General features: G+C 36.5%; 1 protein-coding gene across 2 annotated transcripts in view; it reads right to left on the bottom strand.

The window, feature by feature from the left end:
• The window catches only part of LOC136035338 (F-box/LRR-repeat protein 5-like), a gene marked incomplete at its 5' end in the record, with an annotated part of 100694 nt that overhangs the window by 71442 nt on the left and 15653 nt on the right, over positions 1–13599 (bottom strand). For both annotated transcript variants that reach the window (XR_010619393.1, XM_065717077.1), the window contains 1 exon segment: positions 5026–5203. Coding sequence is in view for 1 of the 2 variants with exons in the window: in XM_065717077.1 (XP_065573149.1) it covers positions 5026–5203 (178 nt within the window).

Here is a 13599-nt window from a genome sequence, read left to right as displayed (position 1 = left end):
AGCATGATTCGATTCCATATTCATCTCTTAGCTTTTCGATGAGGTCGGAAGTACGGAAGTTGTCAAGAAACACTTTATAGTTCATGAACTTGTGGATGTCTTATGCCAGACGCAGTAAAACATCTGCAACGTGCCCAACTGAACTATCGGCAACAGTTCCTCTCCAAGGTAAATCTCAAGGAAGTACAAAACGCCTCTCATACGCACACGAGTGAACAATTTTACTCCTTACAAACGGGTTAATCTTTCAGGTACTGTTTGAACCCGATTCTTCCTTTTAAAGGGATCATCTATTCATCCAGGCTGTGAATTTCTTCTAACGGGATCAACTTGAGGCTTCCCCTAAACACATCATACAAGGGTCTTATTTTGAACAGTTTATAGTGTTCAGGATGCCTGGTTGGTTTGGCGCACGGATCGTCACAAATGTAGAAGTTTGTGCGTAGTCGCATAAATCTATCTTGGCTGATTGAATCATCAACCGAGAAGTACCTGATGGTCTTTTCCCTGTATGTCCACAGAGCGGGAAAGCTTCACTATACCCATGAGAAGCAGAACGCCGAGATATCTGCACCTCTCCAAACGAAACCTTCGGTTGCACTTACTTTTTTCTGAAAGCGTTCAAGCTGGTTTGGTCCAATAAGTTCATGACCATTGATCCATTAATAATCTTGCGGAACAGGTTGATTGGAAGGTCAATATCAGTCGTCTGTGGCTCAGTTCCCTTCAAAAAGGCGTCTTTATGTACCATTGCAGTCTTCAACCATCAATTAATCAACCATCGGCCATCTTCTACTTTTTGCTACAGGCTGTCTTTCTCCACAAGGTGCTGGAGCATCAGATTGGCGATCAGCTTCAACAAGGCCTAAATCGAACACCTGAGCTGAGAGAGAGGAAGATCTTCCATCAGATCGACATATTATTCGTTATGAAATATAGACGAACTAGCAATAGCTTCTTGAAGCACGCAATGTTCAGGAATTTCGCTAAAATGAGTGCCTAAGACTGGTCTTTGTCGTCATCAGAAGGCATATCCAAGTCAGAAAGGTACCAGAGCAGGAATAACAACACCTTTGCTGTTTTTTGCGCAGATTTTTTCGGCAACTATTCTTGATCTCTCGCGAAATTTTTTTTATCTGACGGCCGTAAATGCAAAGACAGTTGCGTGCCACGTTCCATCTCTTCGTCACCTAAAAAACATCCTAAGTACTACTATACCCAGCAATATCCGTGCATCGTTCTAAAGAATACCCCTCTGTTCCAGATGTAAGCATTCGGTCACAGTTGTCCTACATTTGCCGTTCGGCCTGTAATTCCAGATTTACTTCCTTACTGTTTCACGCTAAACGTCAGCTAAACAACATTCGCGCAGTCCGGTGAATCTGGGAAATAAAACTACAAAGAGCTTAATGACCATTTGGCTACAGCTTGAAAAAAAAACCTTACTGTATCTGGTGTTTCTGAACTTCTGGAAGAAATTTCTTCCAAAACGCTATATCAGTGTCACAAAAATAGAGAGAGACAAAAATCTGTCCATAAAATATTATCAACATACTGCTATTCTACCTGGAATAGAGGACTTCTGCTAGACTTTTCGAGTATTAACTTTATACTTTAAAACCTGTTAGCAACTGACCACCAGTGACATCTACTGACCGAAAAAAAATTCAAGTAGCCTAATCAGTGAGCTACGAGGTGGTGAGCTTAAAAGACAATTAAGAACAATCGAAGGGATAGAAAAAAAAATCAGAACAAACCGAAAATATATGGTTACGTACGGTCAGAAAAGGGGTAAGACAAATTAAAGTCTTAGGTCCTTTTCTGATCACATGAGCTTATTCATATTAAAGCAAATTCAAGCTTACACTCAACCCTTTACCTCTCTGGATCGTTTATTCGTATTTATTTCTTCACTAGGCCAACACTTGACTTGTATCTTTTCTTTTTTCATTCTCTTCTTTTCGTTTTCTTCCTCTGTTACCCAGACGCTCCGACCTTCCGCCGCTAGATATTAGCGCAATGGTTCGCTGACCTTAATCCACTAACAATAACGGAAACTCAAACACTCAGTAAAATGAAAAAAAGAAGAACAAAACAGGAAACAGATTAAAAAAAAACTGAAACGAAAAAAACAGGTTAAAAAACAAAAAAGAAACAGGTCCGAAAAAAACAGATGACCTGTTTGTTTTTTTTTTTTTTTTTTTTTTTTCTTTAAACACAAAGATGTTAGACAAAAAAGAAACAGGAATAAAAACAGTGCCGATATTTAATCCTAAACAGAATATTTGTCTTCGATCATTTCGACGCGATGTCGTAGGAGCGTCACGGGCCACCTGGGATGAAAAAGGACAGAGGAGGAGGGCTGGTATACTTTAATCACTTTTAAGACTTCAAAGTGCACTATATCTTTTACTTTCCGTTTGACTCAGTCCCTTGAAGATTTCTACAATCCCCTACGCTTCCTCTCCCAGACCAAAATTAATGATTCACTTAGCCCTCTAACACCCACAGAAAGTTTCAACTTGATTGCTCAAACCATTGCCAAGGTGTTGCATACAACCCGGGTACACATAATATCTTTCAATTTACCTCGCTATATCACTGTAAATAGGTTCTAAGCTCGACAGGGGTTGTAGATAAAGACTTGCTAACCAGCGACAAAATCTTTTCACCTCACCATTCCCTCCCCCAATAGAGAATTTGCGAAGATTTCTGGTCCACTTTCTCACTACACTCCCCTGAAGCTAGATCGATCCCTTAAGCTTTTCCTGAGAAACTACAGTTATGAAGTATTGCTAACCTGGGTACATAGTATCGTTTGATTTAACTTACTACTTCACCACAATATTTCCACGAAAGCTAAGAAAAAGCTCTCGCTATAAAAACTCACATGGAGATCGAACACCAGAAATATACTTAAATCCCTCAGTCTTTCTTACCAAAAATAAATTTAAATCCCCCCCCCAAACATTTTCTAAAAAATTCAACTGGATCCCCGAAGGCACTAATAGAAACTTATCCGAGGAGGGGAGGGCGTTTTGGGCACACACTACCAAGATTTTTTTTTGGATTATTTACAGGATTGTAAATTTCAGGAATGGTCGACTATTCATACAAGTAATGTCTTAATATCACAAATAATAAAGCTAACCATGGATTTACGCACGTGCGATTTTGTTGCAAAAGAGCGCAATTGAAACTGGACATGAAAATCGCATGTTAACGCGATTTACTGTAAGGGTATTTACCATTAGACTATTACGTGATTACCATATATTTACCATAAGGGTATTTACGTGATTTACCATTACACTATTACTGGCATTCGACTTTAAAGTCTTAAAACAGCGAAAGGGTATAAAAAGGAAACTCATAATATTGTTTCTTGAGAAAAAGATTGAAAAGGTAAAATATTTGAATTATGCAGCATGGTCAGGTTTTAGACCATGGTCATATTGCTCTCTTGGAATACAACTGAACTAGCTGGATGAAAATTTCTGGAATAGATCTCCAGTCTAAATTATGGCCTGGGAAGGGTTTTTGTAGTAACTAACACCCATACGTTTTCCCTCCACTGGACACTATTCAACCTATTCTTTTATAAACTTGGACGAACTAAACCTTAGAAAAGTGAAATTTCCACTCATAAATATCATTGAAGACAATAGTATCTATTTTTCTAGAGACCGAAATGTAAGAATGTTATAAGAAAATTACAAATGGGGGCTATCCATGCGATTTATAGTGCATTGACCAGATGGCGGTAATAAATCAAAGCATCTTAAATGTGGTAATAGGTGGAAATATATTTTTTTAAATGAAAATGACTTATTCTTATACAAATCCAAGGATAAAGGGTAGAAACTAAACTGCGGCCTAGGACCGAAAATGAAGCATTTTGCTGCTTTTCATAGGGCTGGGGCCAATTGCCCCCTTGCTTTTCCCAGCTGCCTTCCATGATTGCAGATAAACTAATCAATAGAATGGGGGTGCAAAACATTTGTGCATTACCTTGCAAACGCTCACTGAGAGTCTCAACTCGGTCCCCAAGCCCTTCTCGAAATTTTAAAGGCAACTTATTTTGAACATTCTGGTTCATATAAAGTCTTTTGATGTACTCAGGTACGGATAGTTTCAGGAATATGTCCTTGGGAAACAATCCCTGAGAATTTCAAGTCGACTGGACAGCCAAAATCAAACACACCCATCTCTTTTATATGCGGATGGGCAGCAATGGTCACACAAATAAAGCCTATTTGTGAGCAACTAGCAGCATGCACAATTTGGGCCTCATACTCCTGGAGCTACTCTTGCTCCTTATGCCATGGGAGGTTATGCAGGCTCCTGAAGAAGAAAACAGAGCACAAGAAGGAGTCTGCTTTTTTTCAGTCACCTACAGCCATAAAGGGTACTAAAAATTCCTATTTTCAATCAAATGAGGCCCCTCCCAAGTTTCTATAGCCACCCCTTCTATGTAAGGTGACCAGGGGAAAATACACCGGAGACACTTTTCTCTATACTCAGTCAACGCTAGTACATTGAGTCTAAAAAGAAGAGGGGAAGAGAACATGGACCTTAGGACCTCAAACTGGGCGCTTTGATCAAAGAGATTAAAAATACAAGCATGAATTTTATTCTAACAAAGTTCACGTAGTATGACAACCTTTTTATATTAATTGGGAGGGAAGGGGTTGGACAGGGAGGGAGACAAACCCAAGGACCTTAATTTGAGCCCGTCAATCACAGAGGTAACACCTTTGCATAACTCTGGTTTTTACGAGGTTTGGGAGGTCCTCCTTTCTGTAAAAAATAATTGGGAGAGGATAATGGAAAAGAACGGGGGACAGGTCAACAGGCCTAACCTTTGGGCCCTTAAAACACACATATGTCTTTTGCACAGGCTAGCCAATCCCACAACCGGTAATTATCAATTAACCGATCAATAATCATCAACAAAGACTGGCAAGACTGGCATTTAGAAATTTAAGGCATGGTGAATATTGTCATATAAAAAAAAAAAAGTACCTGTCAATAAATGATGATTCCAGAAACTTATATTCGATTAGCTTTTTCGAAGCAATGATCATATCATGTTCAAAATCATCGTCCGAATCATCCCCAAGTGAAAATTCTATCGGGAAAGGTGGATTGTAGACTTCATTTAAATAGCGTTCACAGTCAACACCAGAATACACCCAAGAGCCTAAAAATTCATATACAATAAACTAAAACAAAAACAGTACTTTAATGAGGATAGAAAATTTAATGAAAGCAAAACAAATAGCCTTTGAATGAAAATTGGCTACGCAGTTTTATCCTTTCTAGTTCAATTTTCGAACTCAATTGTTTCCACAACTTTCGCCACGAGTGTTTCTACCGTCGGTTTACTTTTTGCTCTCCTAGTAATATCCTCTACCTCAGTAATAACGGTATTATTAACACTAACAAGAAGATTTGGTTTAGATCACATCATAATGTTGAGCAAAACCGTTGCCAAGAATTACAACAGAGCAGCATTCGTTTTCACAATTTAAGTGGCTCCTAATCTAGTCAATAATAGATTGACTACACCAGTTGCTTTATCTTCTTCTTCATGTAGTAGGGTGGGCTTAATGTAGTAGATTAGTATTTATATGTCCTACCTTTGATAAATACAGTACTTATACAACTGTAAAATTACCCAAATAATAATAACAATACAATACAGAACGTAATGCATAAATATCTAATATTTACAACATAAGTTAATATCATGCATTACCTATGATTCTTTAAACTGTATCGTCTGTAGGAGACTTATGAAGGACAATGATATATCCCAATTTGAGTATATTTTAATTTTATAACGTTTAATTTTTAGTCGTTATCAGCTTGGACTTAGAAAATTAAACCAGAATATGAGAAGCTACACTATCATTTCATAATCAATCAAACAGGTGCGGAAATAAATTTCTTTTTAAGGACTGTGATTGAGCGAATTAGCTTCGTCCGAATACTTCAGCCACATGTGCAGTGACAATCCTCTAGAATGTCAACAGAAAGAGAACTATTGCCTACTAATCACCGTACCAAACCACCTGAGGCTAACACAACTACGGGCACCGCCTACACTGCTATAATCTGCTTTGAGCTTCAATCATTATCCCCTCCAATGAGGTTCGCCAAACCCGTTACACCTTTCCTTATGTTCTTTTCCCATCCCGTTTGAGGGCATCGTGCTTTCCATTTAACCCGAAGCGAATTGGCTAAAGGATTGCAAAGAATGAAAACTGACAGGCGAAGAAAAATTTCCATGAGAGCCCAGCCCAGAAATAAGCACCCACTGTGGTTTCTTTCCTTCCGTAAAAATTATCACACAGAATCATAAGCGGCCAGGACTTGCGGCTATCCCATCTCCTACCAAACTTTCAAAATCCTTCAAATGCAAAAGACGATGCGTATATTTGGTCTTCTTGGGGTATGATCGAGCCAACAGTCTTCTGTTTGCCAATTCTAGAAGTGAGCTCAATATTCCTGAAGGGACGACATCAACATCTGATATTCGGTTTAAGTATCGTACTCTTACGGTTTTTCGTACTCCATCGTACTCCATATCATAGAGATGAGACGCCAATAGAGATGGTTAACCAAAGATTTTTTTATTGTGCAATCATTTTATTTTACTAGCCCTGTAAATCTGAGCTAATGACTAGAACTTAAATACTATGCAGTTTTAATTTTTTATTTTGGCTAGCTGAACCCAAACTATTTACACTAAATATACAAATTTATCCACTAAACTATTTCAGCACACAATTAATTTTTTTTATAAAAAGTAAACAAAGCTTTGAAGCAAGTATTTGAACGCAGCTTAATATTCTAAATGAAACAAAAAATCTATATTTTAACGGATGCTAATGTTTTATTATACTAGCAACCTATGTATTATTTACACTATTTGTCATATCATACTAAAATTAATATTTTAAAGCCTAGCGGAAGACCAAGCATTTTATTCCCTAGTCAATTATTTTTCAGGGGCAGCAGCTTGGTCAAAAGACAAAGTTATCAGTTTTCTTTGTTGCTTCAACTAGACAAACATGAGAAGGTTGAACTTAAGGGGTTTCTCACTCAAAATGACAATTAGGCGCAGGTTATCCTTAGCAATTCTTCTTGTAGTTATTTATACAATAGGATTTTATATATATATATATATATATATATATTTATTAGTCGACAGTTTGGTGTCTACACGCTAATTATTCTCCAGATTCTGTTTAAACTGGTTACAACTAACAAATACTTCACTGAATCACTCAAGAACAATTCGAGTGGTTAGTCCCTTGGTGTAAATATGCATTCTCACGCGCTCCGATTGCAACTACATCTAGTCTTTTGAGGGAAATTTTTGACTTCGGAACACAAATATGTAAAGTATTTGAAGGGACTGCAGCCAGCAAGTATATATTATAGAAATAAGTTTCTGATTGTTGAATATAATATTTTTTGCTCTATTTTTGATACCCCACAACAACAGTGTCAGGTGTAGCAATCTAGAATGCAAACCCGAAAAAGGTTTTATAATTGTTTTCGAATTATATAAAAAATAATTGTCGGCTTTAAGATTTGATTAAATCAAAATATTCACCAGATTTTTTTTTATATCTGTTAAAATAAAAACTGCCGAAATCATTAATTCAGGAACTTCAGGCAAACTCCAAATGTTTAACATGGGAGTTACAGGAAGATTCCTTGAGAGCCCGTCCTGCCTTAATAAATTTATTTATTATTAATAAATTTATTTATTTATTTATTTTGGAGCCCGTCCAAAAGATGGTAAATCTTCAGCAAAACTTCATTTTTAAAAGGATTTCATTGATTGAACGTCCCATTTTTGAATTACAATAGTGGTTATCTAGCAACTCTGTTTTCGTCAATTTTTATGAGGAGTTCATCAATAAAAACAGTTAGGTACAACTGGAACGTCGGCAATAAGTAACATTTAGCGTAAAAATCAGCAAAGCTTACTACAAATGGAACAAGATTCTATTATGAAGGAGAGAGTTTATATTCTTAATCTGAATCGAAGATGGTTGTAAAGTAAAACCTTGTGTGCAAACAAAACCAAACCGTCATTCATACTTTTATTCTGATCAGAGGAGGAAGGGCATGTATAGTTAGTAGTTCTACAATAACCAGCACCACCAGAAAACTTCTCAGGAGGAGGGAAGAAGTGGTATTAGGAGCTTTTTTTATACTGATTTACATGAGACTACATACTTTTTCTTATCATTTTTTTTTCATGTCTTTTTATTTTTCAGGAAAGCACGAGGAGGTATCGCCTCCATGGCGGTGCCTATGCTCACAAACAAACTGGATAAGTTAGTAATAACATAGGAATAGTATTAATATTTAACTGTGTTATTATGCAAATGTCTAATCTATTATATTAACATAAATTTTTCCACCATAGGCAGTACACCATATGTGCACGCTACTACTAATACTACTACCACCACCACTACTACTGCTATTAGCACTACTACTAATACAACTACAACGTCTACTAGAAGGCTAAGGGTAATAATGTGAAAATTTTAGGGAATGAGAGGGGTAGTTGAACTAAATAAAAACACACTGTCTGTCAACAGGTTGTCAAAGAGGCGTATCAGCAATATCTTAGGACCACCTAAGAGCATTAAGTTGAAACTTTAAAGACATGATGAGGAGGATGTTGAACTAACCAAAATGCCATATTTGCATGCTACTACTACTACCTCTTCTGCTACTACTATTAAAGCTAAGGAAAATGAGGTAAAAGTGTCAGGTAATGTTAAGAGGACCTTGAACTAAGTCAAAACACACAATGAGGATGCAGGTTCTTAACAGGGTGGATGGGCAATGTCCCAGGAACTACTTACGGTGTTAATTTGAAACTTTCAGGGTAAGTTGCTGTTATGACTATTACTACTAGTAAGGGTAAGGTTATTAAGGTAAAACTTCCAGGGAATGCTGAGGGGGAAGCTGATGGTTTTACTGATGTTATAACAGCTGGAACTCGCTTCTCGAAATAAAAGTTATTTTCACCAAAGCGCAAATGACGCTCAAACCTTCAAAAGGCTTAGGGGTGTTAAGCCTTGTCCTGTTTGTAAGATAAGATAAGATTTATTCATCACGAAACACACATACAATATTACATTTTACTATTTCCCCAAAGGCTCTTTGGCCTGTAAAAAAGGGAAAAATGAACTTACTCAGAGAAGAAAAAAAAAATAATCACTTACTCACTTACTCAAGAGATTTTGAATAATTTAGGGTAAGAAAATTAGCATCAAGCCATGAAATTACTCTCTCAAACAAGTATTCCAAGTTTAATCGAAGCTCGGATTCACAGTTCCCCGAAGTGCCGAGTGTGCTATCATCAGCAAAACAAACAAGGACATCAGAAGATGGTGAACTATAGCTGGCACTATGGGCAAGGGAAGGTTTAGGATGACAGAGTCTACAGCAATGAATAGGTTTCTGCTTTTTTACTGCGTAAAAAAGATCATTTATATAAATCAAAAATAGCACTGGCCCTAAAACTGATCCCTGAGGGACGCCAAAATTCACTTGTGATTGACAGAAATTAAATTGTGGATTGACAGAAATTAACAAATCATTCAAATAAGATTGAAACCAAGAAAATACATTACCCCTAATGCCAAAATGAAACATCTTCGATAGAAGAATTTCATGGGTTAAGGAATCGAATGCCTTGCGAATATCCAGGAATATAGCAGCCGGAATTAATCCCGAATCCAATTCAGAATGTATAAAATTCAAAAGTGTCATACAGGCATGCTCAGTGGAGTGCTTCATTCGGAAACCAAATTGAAAATCATGAAGAAACTCTTTAGATTTTAGAAATTTGAGCAGACGAGAAAGCATAGCCTTTTCGAAGATTTTACTAAATACTGATAAAATTGAAATTGGTCGATAATTTGCTGGATCATTTCTTGGTCCACCTTTATACAGAACAATAATCCGAGCACGCTTGAGAGGATCTGGAAAAACCCCATATTTAAATGAAAGATTAACAAGTTTTGTAAGAGGCACAACTATTGAAGGAAGAATAGATTTAACTACCTTAGTAGGAATAGAATCTGACCCAGATGAAGATGAGTCTTTCAAGCCATTAACAATTTTAGTAATTTCAATTTCTGATACTGGCTCTAGAAACATAGACTTAACACAAGACGGCCCGAGGTAAGATCTGAAGTCCGACTTAGACCGAGATAAAGTAGCTGTGGAAGCGATATGATTACCAATACTAGCGAAAAATGAAGTAAATGCTTCTTGGACATTAATCTCACCCTCTACAGTCTCGTCACCAATGACCAGACTCATAGGTAAAGAGCTATATTGAGAACTAGGTTTAAGCACAGAATTTATTACCTTCCAAGTTTTACGAATATCTTTATTACACGCAGCAAAATTATTTAGATAATAGAGAGATTTGGCTTTCCTACACAAGGAATTATATATATTCCGGTAGACCTTGAATTGACAAAGACGAATAGCACTCGTTGAAAGTGTAGCGCTTTTATAATACCTCCAGAGATTATTTTTCCTTCTCCAGCTTTTGAGAAGTCCGGATGTCATCCATGGGTTTAGAGGAATAATCCTTTTAGACCTGCGATTAGAAGGTGGTACTTTACAAATGTTAAGAATAGCCTCTTTTATGGTTCCATAAAACGACTCAAATAAACAAGAAAAATCCTTGTTATTATCAAATAAGCTCCACGAATTTTTCGCTAATTTAGAACCAAGAAGAGATAACTCATTCTCACCCAACCTAATAGAATAGGAATCAAACACTTGAGCCCGGTTATTCCTTCCCCGATTAAAACTGAACCGAGAATATATGGGAAAATGATCGGAGATATCAGTAACTAAAATTGAGTTTTTCTTCAAGCAAAGCGCAGAGAAGATATTGTCAATCAAAGAAGCTGTATCATTAGTTACTCGTGTAGGGATGGATGTAGTTGGTAGAGTTCCTGCGGCAAGCATGGTTGAAAGAAAATCAACTGAAGCCGAAGAATTTGAATCCATCAAATTTATATTAAAGTCACCCATTATGATTAACTGACACGGACGTTTCAATATTAGGTGAAGTATTTCCTCAAGATTCCGAAGAAACAACGAAACCACGCCACTAGGAGAACGATAAATATTGCCTATGATTAGATCAATATCATTAACTCTAATTTCTATAAATTGTGACTCAAAGATACCTTCAAAATTCCTTGCTAAGTCATCCCGTAAGCAATAATACAAATTACTAGATATATACATGGCAAGACCTCCTTTAGCCATCTTGCAGCGGTTTATATGTTCCATTTTGTAGCCATGGATATCCAATAGCATTTCATTGCCAGAATCCAAAAATGTCTCGCACAAACCAACAACATCAGGCTGTCCATCAGAAACTATTTGTCTTAAATTATCTATTGACGAGGAAAGACCCTGAATGTTAAGCTGAAGTGCAGTCAGAGAATAATTTCCTTTGGTAACCTCCTCTTCCCCCAATTCCGAAACATATTTACTATTACAAACAGGGTTTATATTAGTCAGGTTTTGATTAAACTGACCCACAGAATTATTCACAATACTAATTAGATCAAAAGGATTATTTTCAAGCTCGCAAAGGCGTCTTTCACGACTTAAAATATTGACAAAAGCAGGTTTTACTTGGAGTCCATTTAAATCACCAGATGAACAAAAAAGAAGTGTTTACCTAAATCTATTACGAAAGAAAAACCTGTCAAAGGATTATAAACACATAAATAATTAATAGCACAGAAGGTACTATCGGGATGAACCATGAGCATGAAAAAAAAATGAAACGAAATAAAAAGAAACTGTAAAAAAAGAATGACTTAGGAAAGGATACGCATCAAGAAAATATTAACCAGTCACATACTAATACATTCATGCAAATAATTTATTTTGCGTATACGAGTTTCACCAGGAACTTTGGCTAGAATTTGACCATGATCAGACCAAACACTTCTTGGGCCAAAGGTGCTACGAGCCGCGTTTAATAGATCCCGACGCTTTTTAGTTAGGTTTTCTAAAACAAATACACCTGACTTTGCCAACTTACTTTTTGCTGCAAACACTTTACGAGCAGTATCTAAGCTTGAAAATTTTACTAGAACTGGGGCGATTTTCACATTCTCAGTTTGATTAGCAGGCAAGCGGAATCGATTAACCTTTAAGAGGTCCATTTCTTTAAAATCTTGCAAGCCCATTATTTGTGTTATCACTCCATTAAGATTTTCTCTCAGTTCCACATTGGGGTTTGGTTTCACACCGTAGAAAATTAGGCTATCAAGTAAGGCATCCTGCTCTAGTTGGTCAAACTTGTCTTCTAAGTCAGAGATTTTATTTTCAAGCAAGTTCACGGCATTATAAAGTTTTCGAAGGGTTGTTTCAATTTTTTCAAATTTGGCATTATATTCAAGGGAAATCGAATTATAAACTTCGTTCACAATATCTTCACTTATAATTTCCGAAGCTCGGTGATCTTTCATTGTATTTGATACGACACGAGAAATATCATTCATTAGGTTAGACTTAGTGCTCATTAGTTCCTCTTGAATTTCATTTATTATTTCTTTTAAAGTTGATGCTGCTGCAGAAGTTGGAGTTAATGGTGCTAGGCTGGATTTTCCTTTAGTTTTAGCGGGTAGTGATAAGTAGGACTTACTTACAGTCTTGAAAATATCAGGGGATAAGCGCTGCTCTTCAAAAGCCTTATTTACATCTTTATCTGTCCTCGCACAAGCTTCTTTAAAATGGTCATTCCAATTGCGGATGTGTGCTTCAGCTATATTATGCTCCGAGTGGGTGCCATAGCAAAAGACTAGATATCTAGCTTGATTTTTCTGGTCTTTGGTGGTTTTAATAACTACTGATGGCCATAAGGGATATCCTTGAAATGAAGCTAGGACAAGATCAAACGGTTTATATTTTGCCATTTTACAATCTTCAGTCACAATGGGGGGGGGGGTGAACACTACAGGTAACAAATTTCAAGAACAGAATGTTCCAATTTGCCGCCCCAAAAGTACTCACGTTTGTAATATGTGCTTGGTTATTCACGCAAGTTCGTAAAATTCTTAGCAAGGACTATATCCAATTCAATTGAAAACTGGTTTAGCTCTTCACTCTTTGAACTCTGACAGTCAAACTTGAGTTCCTATCCGTTTAAGTTTGACTTGATTAGCCTATCCTTTGTAATTTCAATTCGTTTTGGGTTTCCTTTACTCATTGATAGTAGTTTCTGTTTATTTTTAGTCTAAATCATTATTCGAATTCGTTTCTGCTCGTCTTTGGTTTAATATTACTCTTAACCTCTTCTTTGAAAAACTTTTTTAATTAGCTAGTATCAATAAACAGACCATAAATTTGACATAAATTATAAAATTTCCAAGTTCTATCGGTGGAGTGAGGTGAGTGGTTTGAATTTTTTTTTATTCTACAATTTCTAATTCACTTGATTGAACTTTAGTTTCGAATAATTCCTTTCTTCACTTTTTTCTTTCTTGCTCAAATAAAAATATAATGTTGAGT

The sequence above is a fragment of the Artemia franciscana genome, chromosome 14 (assembly GCF_032884065.1).
Source record: "Artemia franciscana chromosome 14, ASM3288406v1, whole genome shotgun sequence".
In the NCBI taxonomy this organism is placed as follows: Eukaryota; Metazoa; Arthropoda; class Branchiopoda; order Anostraca; family Artemiidae; genus Artemia; species Artemia franciscana.
Note: the sequence above shows the minus strand (reverse complement) of the source record. Positions and strands in the feature narration are given on the sequence as shown.